Genomic DNA, 18586 nt, shown 5'->3' on the forward strand with positions numbered 1-18586 from the left:
TAAGTGGGAGAACTTGCAAAATAGCAGGGTGTTCAAATACTTATTTTCCTCGCTGTATATATAGAACATAGAAATTATTTTCAAAGGATGTCTAGTTACTGTTACAGCACAATAAGGTTATTAAAGCCTTTCAAATCTGAGGCCAAACTTCACCTGATAGTCATCATTAGGGATTACTCTGAAGAAGTTAGGATAATTTCTTCTGTCAGAAAGACATGTACAGGAAGAAAAGTAGCTGATCTGTGAAAGAAAAATAAAGATTACAGTAAAACATATTAACAAGTTAATGTTTTTTAAATACGGAGGAAAAGAATCATCGTTACCATCGGGATACTGAATGGCTGCAGGATTCTTGACAACACGATGGACTGAGGAGTACCGGATTCCCCAATCACAGCAAGGAGCGGAGAGGCACTGCTGCACGTGGGAGAGTTGTCCTCGCTCAGCCCGTTCAACATAGCCAGAGCAGCCCTCTGGCCAGTCAGTGGATATGAACATGAATCAAAGATTTTGTACCCAAGGGTGTAATTGTGCAATAACTCTGTACTCTGGTTTATCTCTTCCACTGCCAGCCTCATAGTCTGAGCCCAGCGGAAAGCTCTGGAATCAAAGCTGTTTCACAACAGACACAGATGCACACTCATTTTAAACACAGCAAGTATGGAAAAAAGGTCAAATTAAAGGCAGAAATTATGTTCTGAGTTGAAGTTAGTCTGAATTGCATTTCTGCACCTATATTGTAAAAAGGTAACTGAGTTGTTTCTTTTTGCTTTGTCCATTTTTGTCCATATATCTTTGGAAATGCTTTATTTTACTGATGTGTCATTTTCAAATAATTTCAAGAGTAGGATTATCTTGAAAGACCTATGTAATTTCTAACACATTTTAAGGGATATGGATACACTTTTCAACTGGTGCACTTCCAAGTTATTAATTCCAGGTACTGTAGTTGCTTGTATAAGCCAGAACAAATGACATACTTCTTTCCAGTAAACGTCTTGGAAATTATTAGGAAATTATACACCCATAAAATAAAGCATTACTGTAAAATAAGGCATACAATAAGGCATCACAGTAAATATAAGAATGTTTTCTTACATGTCAGGATAAATTATCACTGTATTCTGATATTCATAACACATGATGTGTAATCTTTTAATTAAAGACACCCTTTAATTGGAGACAGTAAGTCAGTTCTTACCACTTGATTTCCAATCGACATCTGTTAAACTCACCCATTGCACTTCAGTTGTAGCGGTCTGTAGGTGCAATTGAGGTCTGGCATCTCCTGGTTAAAGTGAAGGGGAAAGATCCCCCCAATAACATAGTCGCCTTTGGCCACAAAACCTGGCTGTAAGCTGTTTTGAAGCGTGCACACTGCAGATGGGGGTGGAGAGGTGAAGCTGGAAATTGAGTTATAAGCTCTTGTGAGGACACAGACAGTGCAAAGCAAGTGAAATAAGATTAGTTGGGTCATATTGCTACACACCCTCAAAAAGTGAGAGAGAGGGCAAGGAATTAGGCAAGTTATATACAGTATGAGACGTTCTCATTTTTACATCTTATTAATGACAGAGTGACACTAGATTGGACAACAGCAGTCTCGCCATTTTTACTAAAGTCGGTTAATGCAGACTGAACAATGAATAGTAAATGACGTAACAGGGCATATTAGGGATAGAATGTCAAGTTTACTTGATAGTTTATTAGGTACACACAGTTACAATAATGCTAATACAGTCTCATGTGATATATCTTACCTTTATGAGAGGTATAATGTTGCAAAACTGAAACAGTTTTGTAAGGTGTTGAATCATCTGTTTGGCCTTTTTGGAAGCTGCAGTTTGTGGCACTGTTAAATTGTATTGTTTAAATGAATGAGTAGACCATTCAGCACAGGGACCACAGGGAGAGTAGAGGTAGAGTAAGGGATTGCAGGCAGGAAGCCCGAGGCAGGAACTGGAGCAAAACATCCGGTGGGCAGCTTGAAGACTGAGCAGAGGGGCTGGACAGGCCCAGAGGTCAACCTGGAGATTGATGCAACAGGTCGGAGGCTGAGCAGGAGGTCGGCGGCAAAGACAGTAACCCTCTGGAGGCAGGGTAGGAATAGGCCAGTAGGCCAGCAGCAAAGCAGCAGAACAGAAAACCAGAGAATGGGCTGCTGGGCTGAGGACCGGCAAGAGGACAGGAGGTCAGGAGGACTGGTGGGTGGAGTCTGCGCAGCCAGACTATAGGGCTGCAACTGGGCAGCCGGACTATAGCCCGGCAATAACTGAGAGCCCAACTGGTGAGCCTATAGAGCCATGGAGGCACTGTGCTGCAGCGGCACAGCACATACTGTGTGGCCCTCCAGCTCAGCTGGTTGTTGCAGCTGCTGCACAAGGTACAGGCGGTGTGGCAGCTGAGCGGAGACAGGAACTGACTGCTTCCACCATACAGGGGGAACAGCAGGAGCAAGGGACTGTAACCGTCGAGGAAGTTCAGTGTGCTGCAACAGTCTTTTAAAGGATAGGTATTCTGGCTAAAGTTCAGGTGAGTCTGGCTGAGTCCGAGATGTGCAGCTGCTCAGGACTGACAGGAGTGTGCTATAACACAGTGTTGACAACAACAGTCCTCTGCAGTTCAACTAGGCATTGCAGTAACTCAGTAGTCTGGAAGAGGCTCCAACTGAGCAGCTTCGGGATGTTGTCATAGCAGTGAGGAGTCTGCGAGCTGCTGTGGCTTAACAACAGGGGCAGGATACAGCTGCTGCTCCACAGGGTCAGGGATCTGCCGTAGCTCAGCAAGGTTTGGCAGCTGCTGTAGCTGTACAGTTACTGAAAGCTGCTGTCGCACTGCAAAGACAGGGATTTGCTGTGGTTTGCAGCATGTGGGGACAGCAGCAACTATGGGGATTGAGGAGCCAGCCGGTCTGCCAACATAACTCTGGGGGCAGGAATCGGCCAGGCCGCCAATGGAGAACCAGGAACAGGTGTCGGTCGGGCCACCGACGGGGAACCAAGCAGGATGGGGGTCACCTCCATGGCACCCGGCGATACTGTCTCTGGGGGGTTGGCCAAATGAGTTGCGGTGGTGATGGCACAATGGATAAGACACATGCCTTTGGTGTGAGAGACACCATTGTGTCTCTGAGCAAGACACTTAACCCCTAGTTGCTCCAGAGGTGTGTGACCTCTGACATGTATAGCAATTGTAAGTCGCTTTTGATAAAAGCGTCAGCTAAATGAATAAATGTAAGCTCGGCTTTTCATTGAATTTTTATTGTTGTAATAAATGCTTGTGTATATATCTGCTGTTTTCTTTAATATTGCATAAGAGTGAATATATTCCCCTACTCCTTTTTCATAGGCTGCTCTTCCTTCCACCATTTGTTTTTTGTGATGAATCACACAATGTTTAATAATGTTTAATACTGTTTTGTTTTGGGGTTCTATCTTATCTCTAAATATTGAGTTAACTTAATCTGCCAATCAGAGATGGGGACTCGAGTTAGAGACTCGGACTCAAGTACGACTTAAGTCTCACACACAGTGGCTTCAGACTCAACTTGAGACTCGGACTCGAGGTGCGGGCCTCGTGAACAATGTTTATTTTTAGGAAACGTCTGATGACCTTGCTGTTATTCCCCTCCCTGTGTTACCTATAACCTGCCTATGTTACACGTAGTATCAGCTGCGCACGGCAGCACGTGAGAGAGGACAACAAACACTGGCAACTGCTGTGTCATTCATCATCAAACTTCATACAACAAGGCCCAAACAAAGACGCGCTGAACGCAAATAGGTTAGTAACCTGAGGTAAGTAAACATGTTTAGCTCAGTATTGGCCATCTAACGTTAACTTGCTTCTTGCGCTTCAGCTACGACCTACGAGAGGTTTATTCCGACTGTCGTTCGTTATGAAAAGATGAATGAGCGTTTGTTTACTTGCCAAACTTGTGGTGGTCGATTAACATAATCATTTTCGTCCCGCTGGCTGCCATTACGTAAATTTTTACCATTGGCTGGAAAGAGATTATAGCTTTATTGTTGATCATGTAACTTTACAGTTTTATTTAGTTAACTTTACACTGGGTTTGAGAGTCAACAGGGTTTGTTGACTTACAGTAGTTTAGGCTGTTATTAACTGCATTGCACATTACATGGTTGTGCTCTGTAAATTAAAAACAGGTTGCAGTTTTATTTAGTTAACTTTACTCTGGGTTTGAGAGTCAACAGGGTTTGTTGACTTACAGTAGTTTATAAGCTGTAATTAATTGTAGACCCATTGTACATTAGGCTACATGCTGTGCTCTGTAAGTTAAAAACAGGTTACAGGTTTATTGTTGATTATGCAACGTCACAGTTTTATTTAGTTAACGTTACACTGGGTTTAAGAGTCTGGGGAGTGTGTTGACTTACAGTATTTAATAAGCCGTCAATAATTGCATTGCACATTACATGGTTGTGCTCTGTAAATGAAAAACAGTTACAGTTACAGAATTCCTTATAGCTATGCAGTTTTATAAGCAGCCTGGATTGAACACAGCAGGTGATACAACATTCGTAATAAATACGAGAGACTTGAAACTTGATTTGGACTCAAAGACTTGTGAGCATCTCTGCTACCTATGGGTGAGTTATTTTGCCATATGTACCTGTTGTAGTCACAAGCATACTGTATGTGCAAGAAATGGCAGATAGATTAATTTAAAACATTGGTAATGTCTACACTGTATATCAGATTAATTGAAGAAACGTGTACTTTTCTTTCAAATATTTTTAAGTGTGTCCAAAGTCTTGACTTGTAGTGTATGTGAATCAGGTTTACCATAAAATACTGGTGGATATGATAAGCTGCTTGTTTTTTCATCTCATCAAATTTCTTCATGTATGTGGCATACTGTAAATCAACATTTCTGTTTCTGTCGATAAAGTACATAATAGTGAAAATAATAATAATAAAAATACTTTTCATGGCACTCAAGGTCATCTTAGATCACATAAAATCATCAATAATAATCAACAATCAATCTATACAATCAAAAGTGTGGGTGGAGCATAGACCCTGGTACACACTGCTGAGGTTAACGGCTGGTAGTACTAGTAGACTTACTGATGAAGACTGCAGGGGGCGAGAGGGAGTGAAAGTCTGAAGGATGTCTTTGAGACAAGCAGGGGATAGATTTTGAAGAGCTTTAAATGTTATGAGATTTTAAAGGAAATCGATTGTGACACAGGGAGCAAGTGTACTTGAATCAGCTGTGACGTGACATGAGTAAGTAATAATCTGTGCTGCAGTTCTGGATGAGTTGAATTTGGTTAATATGTTTATTGGGGATATTTGCCAGAATTGCATTACAGTAGGTCATGTGTGACGTGACCAAAGCATTGACTAAGACTTATGTAGAGTGTTGCATAAAAGCAATGAGTAGTAGAGAGATGTTTCAAAGATGAAAAAAGCAACTTATTGTTAGTCACCGCAAAATATCTTTATTTCTTTTTAAATACATACATTACAGTGATGCGCTTGTTGTAACAATGTTTGAGCATACACTTAAAGAATTAGGGAACACTTAATCATCACAATATACCTTCAAGTCAGTTAAACTTCAGGGATATCAATCAGTTTATTTAGGAAGCATAAGCAATTGTGAATAAGTGTCACCTGTTTTTGTGCAAATGAACATGAACAGGTTCAATGGAGAGGCAACAGCAAGACAACCTACACAAATGAAATGGTGTTGCAAGTGGTGGCCACAGACAATTGTGCTCTCCATATCCTTCCTGACTGATTACTCTCTTGTTAGGGGGTGGTGATGGCTCAGTGGGTAAGATGCATGTCTTTGGTGTGGGAGATCCAGGTTCATCTCCCCACTGTGATACACCCACCAATGTGTCCCTGAGCAAGTCACTTAATCCCTAGTTGCTCCAGAGGCGTGCAACCTCTAAAATATATAGCTAAAGGAAAGTTGCTTTGGATAAAAGCATCCGCTAAATGTAATTCTGCATTTTGCTAGTGTCCTTGTCACTATTGGTAGCATGAGGTGGTACCTACAGCCGTTTAAGGTTGCACAGGTAGTCCCGCTACTTCAGGATGGCACAACCATACCTGCCATCACAGGAAGGTTTCCTGTGTCTCCCAGCATAGTCTCAAGAACAGGGGTGGACTGGTAACGTGGGGCAGGTGTAACATAAATGATTCATTTATTTAACTGTCTATAAAAAATGGGCCAACGACCGGCCCATAAAGACATAGGCCCATTGAATAATTTTCTACACTGACACTGGGCTGGCCCAATCATATCTCTCACTGGCCGCCAACCGATTTTGTGGGCCGCCTGGGCCATAAATGCCAGGCCTGATTTTTTGTCCCAGGCCAGCCCTGCTGAAGAGCTTAAAGGAGGGATCAAGAGGAGGGTTGTGGAGAGTTGCACAGACCTCCATGTGCTAGCCAACGGTACCATGGCTGCTGTTAGGTACCATGCTGTTAGGCCATTGTCCAACCATACACTAGTGAAGTGGGCCCTGAGTTCCTCCTGGTGCAGGACAGTACCCGGCCTCATGTAGCCAAAGTGTGTAGGCAGTTCCTGTATGATAAAAACATTGATGCTATTGACTGGGTCTCACGTTCCCTAGCACTGAATCCAATTAAGAACCAATGAGATATATTTATCGGTGCATCCAACAACGCCTTGTAGCGCCACAGACTGTCCAGGAGCTCAGTGATGCTCTGATCCAGCTCTGGGAGGAAATCCCCCAGGACACCTTCCACCGTCTCATCAGGACATGCCCAGATATTGTTGGAAATGCTTACAGGCACATGGGGGCCATACACACTACTGAGCCAGATTATGAGTTGCCGTGATGAAAGTCACGCAAGTTGGATCAGCCTGTGATTTCCATTGACTGTTGTTAAGTCAGTTCTCAACAAATTATACAATGTATACAGTATAGATTTAGTACTTTCAATTATTTTGTTCATTGAGATCTGATGTGTGATTTCAAGTGCTCCCTTAATTTGTTTGCGCATTGTATACTGAATACCTTGTACACTTCATTAAAGTTACAGTTACAAGTACTTGCAAACAGTTGCAATGCCACACTGCCTCAATAAATGTGAAATAAAAAAAGTTAAATAAATCATAATTGGTGAAGACTACTTTTAAATAACATTAAGTGAATAGAAATCACAAGTATTTTTAAATGGTTAACTTATGAGATTTTCTTTCCCCATTAGATGCTGTTTTGTATTTCTTTCTGGCTTCAGTAAAATAATGTAACACTTTGGAGCAAACAGGCAGAACAACAAGCCAAAGCTGGAAGCCAGAATGGCAAATGACTCCACTGCATCTGCATACTTCCCAGGGGAGCTGATATAAGCAGGGATGAATGCCAGCCACACAGCACAGAAGATCAGTATGCTGAAAGTAATGAACTTGGCCTCGTTGAAGTTGCCCGGCAACTTACGGGCCAGAAAAGCGAGTACAAAGCACAGACAGGCCTGTAGACCAATATATCCTAGAACGCACCAGAATGCGAGGCTGGAGCCCACACTACACTCCAGTATGATCTTTGAGCGTTCATATTGTGTATTTCTGGATGGAAAAGGGGGAGCATCAAGGAGCCAGGCAGCACAGATAACCACCTGAACCAGAGTGCAACTAAAGATAATGACCCTCTGCTGTTTCGGCCCCAGCCACTTCATGATGTTGTCCCCTGGCCTGGTGGCAGTGAAAGCAGCCAACACCACCAGTGTCTTCCCCAGAATGCAGGAGATGCAAAGTGAAAATGTGATGCTAAAGGCAGTGTGGCGCAGCATGCAGGACCAACGTGTTGGCTCCCCAATGAACACCAGGGAACACAGAAAACACAGAGTCAGCGCAAGCAGGATTAAGAAGCTGAGTTCAGAGTTATTCACACGGACAATGGCTGTGCTTCTGTGATAGAAAAAGACTGCAAAGACAGCTGTAGTGAGGCAGGCGCCCACCACAGAGATTACTGTCAGGGCTGTGCCCAAGGAATCATAGGCCAAGAACTCCACCATCTTGGGGATGCAGGCGGTTCTGTCTTTGTTTGACCAGAAGTCCTCAGGACAAAATGTGCACTCTATTGAATCTAAAGGGAAGAGGATCAAAAAATAGCTCATTTTAAAATATTCAAATATTATCTGGTTGTAATATGATATATTAGATTTGAATGTTTGTGATTGTTAATATTTGGTTTTAAGCTCACTTGTCTGATTGCTAATTTTGCCACTGTCACATGGTACACAGTCAAAGCAACAAACAGGCTCCCCATGACGGACAGCCTTCCGGGACCCTGGAAGACAGCTGGCACTGCACACAGACATTGGCACCTATAGGGCAGATAATGGCTTTCAGCTCTGAAATGATAAAATTATTAGTCAATTAATTGACTAGTCCATTGTCTGAAAAAATATTATTTTGATAATTGTTTAAGCCATTTATTTAGCAAAAACCCAACATTTGCTGGTTCCACTTCCTCAAATGTGAGGATGTGATGCTGTTCTCTGCAGAACTTAACTGTAAATTGAACATCATTGCATTTTGTACTTTCGGTTGGACAGAACAAACAACCTCACTTGAGATAGTAGGATATAGTGTTGGGATGTTTTTATTTTCTGACATTTCCTACAAAAAAATCCTGATTAAACACCATGCTCCTAAATAATTTGGTCACCCAGCCATTAAGAAAATAGTGGAGAGGCTTAGCTTTAAAATGTGAATTGAGGACTTCTCCTTAAAGGGGCTATATGTAAGTTTTTGATTTTAATAAATCAAATTCTTCTCAAAACTCACTTAGAAATTAAGCACACGCCTGTTTTCTCCGTTGCTTGCATCGGCCGATATTCTGCTTTTAATGTGAGGTCTCCGGGTCGGATTCATCTCTGTGCACACTTCCAAGCCTCTCTCAGACTACAGCGACAACATGGCAGCTAACGACATGCAGTCCATTAACACCATAAAATAACCAGCTCACAGCAAAGACAGGCTCCACATAAGGAGACAACAATAAAGGTTTATGTGCTGAAGCCCATCGAACCAATCAGGTTCAGATGACGTCGAAAAAGAACAGAACAAAGTGAGCATTAGTAAAGCTGGAGAAACAGAGAAAGTCAGATTAGCTCGCCGGCAGTTGCTAATGTTATGCAAAGTTATATCGCTTTCTACATTACTTCACCAACGCCACCCATGCTACTATCCTGTATGCCACTGTTGATTTAGCCTACAAGAAATGACGGTAAAAAGCAAATGTGGAGCGATTTTTTTACTATACTACAGTGATGCAGCCAGCTAACGCTACAGTAGCTTGGACCTGCCACTGTTTGCTTCGTAACGTTCAGTTTATGTTTATTGTGGTTTTACCAATACTCAATACACAGCTTATCCACCATTGCTGTAACTAACGTGACCCACATAATATAAAACACTGTAACAAAACGGTCACAACAACACAGAGGAAGGAAGAGTCATCCACTATCACTAGTTACAGTAAAATTACTTACTGCGGTCTAACTGTTATAAAGTGTGACACAATCTCATTATAATATCCATTCCAGCTCACAAACCATTTCATTATCATCCAATACATGTAGCTGTGCTGACATTGCTGAGCCTCCAGTGAAGAGTATAACGATGGTTAACGTTACTGAACAGCAGACAGGCGAGCTAACGATGTAGCATGTCGGCTAAATGGAGTAAATGTACTGTGATCATGTAACGAGCATGGATTAGTTCAACCTACAGTTGATGAAACTATTACTGTAACATTGCAGTGGGAGTTTAACTGAGTTTCCAGCTCTGTCTGTTCTCCCTGTCTGTCTATAGCCGCTGTCACCCTGCCTTTTTTCTGGGGTACTGAGCCGATATGCGTCTGGCTGCGCTGAATGAAAGGTATGGCGCTAGTGTTGATGCCTCTGAGACGGGAACATGTAACAGAGCCTTAACATGTCTGGAGAAAAGCCACAGCCTGCATGCTGGTGTTATTGTGGTATTTCTGTATGAAAGTGGTAGTGTTTCGGATTATGCTTGCTCATAACTTCAAGCGAGCACGCGTACGAGCACACGCCTGGTTGCAATCTTAGAACCACTCCGCTAGTGGCCGCTAGAAACTCCATAATGCCCCTTTAAGCAATTTAAGAATATGTAGTTCTATCCAGTATGTAGAAATATAAAAAAAATGTAATAATTAACTTCTGTGGCGGCGCGGTAGTGCAGTGGTTAGCACTGTCGCCTCACAGCAAGAAGGTCGTGGGTTTAAACCCCGGTTGCCCCGGCCTTTCTGTGTGGCGTTTGCATGTTCTCCCCGTGTCCGTGTGGGTTCTCTCCAGGTGCTCCAGCTTCCTCCCACCATCCAAAGACATGCAGGCTAGGTTAATTGGTGTCTCTGAAATTGTCCTTAGGTGTGGATGTGAGTGCGAGTGGTTGTGTGTCTATGTGTGGCCCTGCGATGGACTGGCGACCTGTCCAAAGTGTGCTGGGATTGGCTCCAGCCCCCTCGCGACCCTGTACGCAGGATAAGCGGTGGACGATGGATGCAATGGGAATTAGCACAAAACATGTCAAACTGTTTGGCGGGCTTTGAATCACTACTATTTACTGAAAATGATTTCTGATCCAGCTCATCCCGCCCACCTGACTTACCTCCACCTCAACCTACAGAACTTCAACAGTTGGCATCTGATGAAGTTAAAAACACAGTGTGAGCAGCTTGCCTCACTCTGATGTCCTGCCCACATTATCCTGTCCTCCTGGATCACCAGCTCTTGTCCTGCAGGCTTCATTCCATCAAACAATCCCACGTTGACAAACTCAATGTTCCCGCCTGTGCCTCTCTGCCAGTTGATGATATCATAATAAGGTACGGAGTCGCCCTTCAGATCAAAGTTCACCTCCTCCTCGCCAATGTTAAATGTCACTTCCTGGAGGTAGTATTGGAGCTTGAAAATACATACATAATATGAATTCAAATTAATTAAATAATGATTTAAACACTCAAATATCTCAATGCTATACTGTAACAATAAGTATACTGGATTATACCTGCCAGGGGTGTATATTGTTGCTTTGAGCACATGAGTTGTTTTGAAAAGGCCCTCTGCCTGGTTGACAGAGAAGAAGGTTCTGGAGGGAATGAGCAATTGCATAAACAGCCTTGTAGACATTATAGGCCACTCTAGGGCTGGATGTATTCATGTAAGCTGAATGCTGCTTCAACAAGGACTCCTGTCCTGAGCAGAGAGGCAAGTGTGAGCTAGAGAACTCAGAGGGACTGCAACCATACAGAGCTTCCCACAGCTCCTTAACCAGAAGACTATTGGGATACATCTGTGGGTTTACTGTCTGCAGGTACTCACTAAGTCTGGATATATGACCTTTTCTGATGCCAAACCCAATAGTGCCTCCCACGTAGGAATAATACTCGCTTCCTGTAAAGACAGATGCTGTGACCCAGGCCTCGCTAGCCACCCATTGGATTCCAGTGATGTTTTGCGTCATGTAATCTCTCAGGAAAGGTGTCATCTCCCCCTCGGCTGAAAATACCACCACCACTTTGGCCAAAGAGCTACGCATCACCTTTACAGAGAGGCAGATGAGGAAGGAAGAGAAGAGTTTCACAAGGAAGAGAGAAGGCAAAAAGAAAGCAGGATGAAATATGTGACATTGAGCTAGGCTCACAGGTACATAATGTGAAATACAGTGACTTAATTTATTAAACGCCCCTATATGTAGGATTTAGATTTTGACACCTATTGGTAATATCAAAAAAAGGCACTTTGTACAACTGCAGCGCATGTGAATATCCCCTTCTCCTCCATGGATCCAACCTGGGGACATTGAAATAAATGGGCTAAAAGCAATATGCAGAATGCAATAATTTTCACCAGGATTGTCTCAATTTTATGGCAGAATAATGCAAAGATTCCACACACAGGGCCTTTAATGGCAATGGGGTGTAATCAACACGTACGGTAAAAGGGTCTTGAGGTGGAATAAAAACTCTGTAATTCTGAAATGAATTCATTGTGTCTTTGTATTTACCTGCATGATCTCCAATGCCCTCTGGCGATTGTAGAGCAGAGGTATGATTTCCTGGTATGCTACACACACTTTGGTACCCTGTAATTCTCTCAGTAAACCTTGCACAGCAAAGCGTCCATATTCATGGTCCCCCCGAATCAGCCCTACCCAAGTCCAGTTGAAGTGTACCAGCAACTGAGCAATGGCCTTCACCTGGGTGCAACAGAAAAGAGTGCCAACTCAACTTGACTTTGTATAGCACTGCAAGGTACTACATGCCATTGCTGTTTAGTAAGAAGTCTGTGAATGTAATTGCTTGCTGCAGCACTGAAAGTTTTTGAAACACATTTAAATCTCAGGCCAAACTCTCACCTGATAGTCATCATTAGGGATTACTCTGAAAAAGGTAGGATATTGCTTTCTGTCAGAAAGACAATCACATGAAGAAAAGTAGCTGATCTGTGTAAAGAACGAAGTATAAAGAGTACAGTAAAACAGATAATAGGTTAACAAGTTAATGTTTTTGAGGGGATTATAGAGGAAAAGAATCATCATTACCATTGGGATTCTGAATGGCTGCAGGATTCTTGACAACACGATGGACTGAGCAGAACCAGATTCCCCAATCATAGCAAGAAGCGGAGAGGCACCGCTGCACATGGGAAAGTCGTCCTCGCTCAGCCCATTTAGCACTGCCAGAGCAGCCCTCTGGCCGGTCAGTGGATATGCACATGAATCAAAGATTTTGTACCCAAGGGTGTAATTGTGCAATAGCTTTGTACTCAGGTTTATCTCCTCCACTGCCAGCCTCATAGTCTGAGCCCAGCGGAAAGCTCTGGGATCAAAGCTGTAACGCAACAGATACAGATGCACATACACATAAAACACAGCAAGTATGGAGAAAAGGTCAAATTAAAGGCAGATGTTTTGAATTTAAAGTTAGTCTGAATTGCATCTTTGCATCATTACCAACAGACATAGTTCTTAATGATTTGGAAATGAGTGATTACACAGCCATAAAACAAAGCATTACCATGTCTTTTATGCATCTATCTCAAACAAAGTGCAAGTCAGTGGAACCCATCAGTGTATATAAGAACATTTTCTCACAAGTCAGCTAAATTATCACTGTATTGTATAAATAAATGTATAAATAAATATATGTCTTTAAAAGAAGAGTTTCACAACATGTGTGTTGTATACAGTAAGCAGTAAGTAAAATATTGGACCTTTGATTTCTAGTCTTCATTAAACTCACCCGTTGCACTTCACTGGTGGTGGTTTGTAGGTGCAGTTGAGGTCTGGCATCTCCTGGTTATAGTGAAGGGGAAAGATCCCCCCAATAACATAGTCACCCTTGGCAACAAAACCTGGCTGAAAGCTGTTTTGAAGCATGCACACTTTGGCTGCAGATGGGGGTGGAGAGGTGAAGCTGGAAACTGGGTTATAAGCTATAGTGATGACACAGACATTGCAAAGCATAGGTAATAACACAAGAAGAGTCATATTGTTACACACCCCAGCAAGAGAGAGAGAGAAAGCAAGAAATTAGCCAGATTATATACAGTATGACATCTTCATGTTGTTCTTGCATCTTATTAATGACAGAGTGACACTGGATTGGACATCAGCAGCCCCACCTTATTTATTAAAGTGGGTTAATGCAGACTGAATAACGAATAGTAAATGATGTAACAGTACAATTATAACAGAGACAGAATGTCCAACTTAAAAAAACAGGATTCAACTTTATGGTCTTTTTGGAGGCTGCAGTTTGTGGCGCCGTTAAATTGTATTGCATTATACAGAGGTGCTTCAAATAATGGTTAGAAAATTTGGGGCAAGCAGGCTGTCCACAAACGCACGGGGTTGGTGGTTGGATACCCAGCTCCTCCTGTCCACATATCAAAGTGTCCTTGAGTAAGACACTCAAACCAAAATTGCTCCCGATCGTCAGAACTGCACCTTGCATGGTAGCTTGCTGCCCTCATTCACATTGTGATGTACAACTTAAACCTGTGTCATTCATAATTACAATATACATGGTCAAACACACATACTTACCGGTACACTAAAGAGGGCAAGCCTCACTGAAGTGGGGAGTGGCTAACGAGAAGTTGGGTGTTTGTAAGTAATACTGAAGTGGAGATTTTAGGCTTATCAGGCACACACCCAAACACACAGAGGAGATACACAAGGAAACATACTAAAGTATGTGGCTGGAACTTTGTTACATGAACAAGACAATCTGGTGACTACACAGAGGGTAACAGGGCATTTATACAAAGAGACAGAGGCAGACAATGAAGCACAGGTGGAACATATTAGGTCGGGGCAAATGATCACACACTGGGAGGCAGACAGGGATCAGAGGAGACCTAGAGTCAAACACAAGATGAGATGTGAGACAAAACAGAGGGGAAAATACAAATAACACAACATGACCTTAACTGCCGGAGCTGGGCATGACAAGGCTCAGAATATCAGGAAAAACTCATTTTGAGAAAAGTATATAAATATTGTACAATTCTACACATTTTCATTGAAAATTAATATTTACAAACTCAGTATCGAATCAAATCCTTAAAAACACCACTATATTAACACATTAAAACTGATATCTGACACACACAAAACACACAGAAACAGACAGAGCCAATCAGATTTCATGCTTAGCTTAAATCCACCTCTGTACATTCACGATTGGTTGCTCGTACAAAGGAAATGGCCACATTTGGATCCAACAGAATTGTACAGGAGTGAGAGAGCTTTCCAACGGTACCGCAGATGATATGGTGCAGACAGCGACAGCGGCAGGAGATGTAGCATTAGAAAGTTAACTTTTAGGAAAAATCTACAGGTACACAGAGACATACTGTATTAAAATAAACTGCTGAATGTGTATTTTCTTGCATTAGTCTGAAAAATGACATGTTAAGGAAGCAAAGTACCCCAAAATCTCAAAATTACTGTACCTGTGAGCTGCCGATTCCATTGTAAATTAGTGGTGCTGCAAATGGTAGCCGCTCTAGACACTATGTAAGGCCACATGACTTTGTTTGAAAACATATTCTGGTAAAAAAAAAAAAAAAAAAATAGAACATTATCTCATATTCTCAAAACAGATCAGCAGAATTTGCTGACCTTATCTGCTTACAATATTGTAATGCATGAGTACAAATTGAATCCTGTAAATGGGTAAAAGTAAAAGACTACTATAAGAATATATATATAAGAAAACTATAAATTTTGCAACAACTGACTTTTTTTTTCAATCTGTATTCACACTATCCCAGGCACATAAGGTGTTACCTTTAATGATGTCAGAACTGCTGTATCTGGGCGGTCTCCTCAGCTTTATGTGTCCTAACTACCATATATAAATCAGCTCCGTCCTGAAATATCACATTTGTATGGGACCAGAAAGGGCAGCTACTGTTGTATATTCAGCCATTAAAATATTTTACATTACTGAGCTTTCCTTCAAACCTAGGCCTGCCATGGCAATGCCGGCGGCAAAGCTTCTTATGTTTCTTTCTCTCTTTGGAGGCAAACCTGGCTCAGCTGCTGCTCTTGATAATTGTGTTTTCTTGGGGGAAGAAGAGAAAAACAGTCTGTATGAAGATGGAGATGTTGTTATTGGGGGCTTATTCCCTCTACACTACAGCCCTGTGTCTTCTCTTCCAACATACAACACAAAACCAACAGCTAATATGTATAAGTAGTAAGTTAATATTTTAATGTATTTGATAGTAGTTGGTTTGTAGCACAGAGTACATTTCATTTAATTGCATGTGTGTTCAAGGTATTTTAATATACACATATATTTGTGCTGTGTAATGAACTGCTTTTCACTTCTGTACAGCTTCAGCTCTCGTGCCTTGCGCTGGATGCAGACTATGACTTTTGCAATCAAAGAGATCAACCAGCGCAGCGACCTCCTGCCACAGCTCAAGCTGGGTTTCCACATCCGTGACAGCTGTGATGACATACCTGTGTCTCTGAGAGCATCTTTGCTGTTGGTGAACGGCCAGCCAGAGAGTGGCTCCAGAGCCGAGAGTGTGAACAGAGACAGAGAAAGTCCTGAAAGTAACATAAGTTCTAATTTAGGCTGTGCTGCTCTACAAAGGACGTTGTCTCCAGTAATCATAGGAGACGCTGCTTCTGGCGTGTCTATGGCTCTGCTAAGAAGCCTGGGTTCTTTCCATATCCCCCTGGTGAGACTACTTTGTTGTCTGAGTACTTTTGCTGTCCCAATGTTAATAATATTTGCGTGTTTACCATATTGATGATGTGCCATTCAGTTTCAAATCATTGCTGTCTTTTGAAATCTACTTTTCTTTAAACTGTTCAGAAAGGTACAAACCATTTTAAATGTCCACATTTTAAAATTAGTATTGTCTCATCTTCCATCTAGCTAAGCAGTTAAGTCACAAGACTCCAAACTCATCTTTCATTATAAGTGCAGGGAAAGTTCTGATATTGTGTGGTGAAATTTCCTGCTTGTTCAGCAACCGTTTGATTGAGCCCAACTGTGCAGAAGGTTAATTATTGCTTTCCATAATACCAGGTGAGTTATTTTGCATCCTGCAGCTGTCTGAGTAACCAAAGGGAGTTCCCCACATTCATGCGAACCATGCCTAGTGATGCCTTCCAAATCAAAGCGCTAGCCCAGCTGGTTAGCTATTTTGGCTGGACCTGGGTTGGAGTCATTGGAGTGGAATCTGATTACGCTCGATTTGCCATCCAGCTCTTCCTGCAGGAGTCTGTGCAGTATGGTGTGTGTTCTGCCTACACTCACTTCTACCCAGTTGCCCTGAGTCAGCAGGCTCTAGATGAGCTTCTGGATGTTATTCAGGTACCTATGGGCCAATTCTAATTCTTCATACATTCAAGGGATAGATAAAATAACACGAAGACTTCCAATAAATACTACCTTTGTGAAGCTTATAATGTTAAATCTTTGTTAAGGTTGCTTCAGAAATGTTGATTCATCTCTATGTTAATTTAAGGCCGAAGTATGGCATTATTTATTATTATTATTTATTATTATTTAATTGTACATTTATATTACCCTTCCAATTAACATATTTTAATTAAATTAGTATGTGTGTATTTTGCAATAATCCTGAAAATTATAGTTTGTTTCATTGATAGCATTAATGAATCTCTAACCACAGACAACAAGATAAGTAAATCAATTTACATTCAAAATAATTAATCATTGCAAATCAGTTCTCGTCTCTGGAACACTGTCCTTTGCTGCCTTAGCATTGATGGATGTTCAGTTGTTGTGTTTCTGCATTGGATTTATACAATTAAAAATGGTCTCATCATCAAGTTGAGGCTCACATAGTGTAGTATTACAACTCTACAAATGATTTCTTGAAAAATTACCATAACATTAATTTGACACTTTTCTGACACTGTTTCTCAATTTCATTTGAAGCATTCCAGGCTGAGCCATTGGACAGTATTATCATGTGATGTGTGTTTTTTTTATTTTTTTATCGGCTTGTTCCTATGTATACAGGTATATGTACTGTACATATTTATTACCGTAGTATTTTATAGGTGCTTTAATGTGAATCATATTTCATACAAAGTAGAAAAGATCCAACTTACCATTGTTTAATTAAAGTTCTTAAAATTTTTTTATTGCATTACATACTAACCATGTCTACATTTCCACTGTTAAGATGGCGTCCTCAAAGGTAATCATAAACATTTCTGGTGAGTCAGAGATGCAGAGTATTCTAAGAGAGATCCAACATCGTAATATAACTGGCCTGCAGTGGATCGCCAGTGAGGCTTGGGCCACTGCTAAATCACTCTGGGAAAAGTTTGGAGATCTCCTGATGGGAACATTAGGTTTTGCAATCCGGAGAGCTGACGTGATTCCAGGGCTGAAACAACACCTCACTAGTCTATCCTATATTCATGAATCAGCTTTCCTGGCAGAATTTTGGGAAGAAATGTTTAACTGCCATCTGAATGGGTCAGTGAACAGGCACTCTCATGGGGTCGATAACTACTTTGACAGACTGCCATGTAAAGGGACAGAGGAGTTAAATGATGTTTACTCTCCTTATTCTGATGTGACACAGCTAAGAGTGTCCTATAATGTCTACAAGGCAGTGTATCTTGTGGCCCATGCCTTGCAAGATATGAGTAACTGCACAGTCGGACTGGGGCCTTTCCTGAATGGCACCTGTGCAGACCCAAAGAATTTTAAACCTTGGCAGGTGAGAGTAACTGCAGGTTAAATATTTTCATTTTAAGTAAAAATAGAAAAAAAGAAATGCACCATAGTTTGTGTTCAAATAACCCGTTTTCCTTTCTCTCTCAGCTAATCTACTACATGAAGCGTGCAAATTTTTCTGCGCTGGGGGAGAAAGTCAACTTTGATCAAAACGGTGACCCCAATGCTTATTATGATCTCATGAACTGGCAAAGGATGCCTGACGGCTCATTACATTTGGTAAAAGTAGGTTTCTACGACGCCTCCTCACCTTCTGGACGCACCCTGGTCATAAATGGCTCAGTGATTCAGTGGCCTGTTGG

General features: G+C 41.7%; 2 protein-coding genes across 2 annotated transcripts; one reads left to right on the forward strand and one right to left on the reverse strand.

Annotated features, from left to right (window-relative positions):
* Nucleotides 1-7188: 7188 nt before the first annotated feature.
* On the reverse strand, nucleotides 7189-13994 carry LOC123966594 (extracellular calcium-sensing receptor-like). The gene is made up of 9 exons (XM_046042736.1): nucleotides 13907-13994; nucleotides 13281-13473; nucleotides 12581-12869; nucleotides 12395-12481; nucleotides 12044-12235; nucleotides 11045-11578; nucleotides 10717-10941; nucleotides 8214-8337; nucleotides 7189-8096 (listed from the first exon to the last, which is right to left on the reverse strand). Exons 1-9 carry the CDS (start codon nucleotides 13992-13994, stop codon nucleotides 7189-7191), a joined length of 2640 nt encoding a protein of 879 aa, XP_045898692.1.
* A 1528-nt stretch (nucleotides 13995-15522) lies between these two features.
* On the forward strand, nucleotides 15523-18578 carry LOC123966593 (extracellular calcium-sensing receptor-like; the record flags this gene model as incomplete). Its single annotated transcript, XM_046042734.1, has 5 exons — nucleotides 15523-15743; nucleotides 15888-16239; nucleotides 16593-16880; nucleotides 17722-18267; nucleotides 18372-18578. Coding segments are annotated over exons 1-5 (1614 nt in total), but the record flags the coding sequence as incomplete, so codon positions are not given.
* Nucleotides 18579-18586: the final 8 nt, after the last annotated feature.

This window comes from Micropterus dolomieu, unplaced genomic scaffold (assembly GCF_021292245.1).
Source record: "Micropterus dolomieu isolate WLL.071019.BEF.003 ecotype Adirondacks unplaced genomic scaffold, ASM2129224v1 contig_13778, whole genome shotgun sequence".
NCBI lineage: Eukaryota > Metazoa > Chordata > Actinopteri > Centrarchiformes > Centrarchidae > Micropterus > Micropterus dolomieu.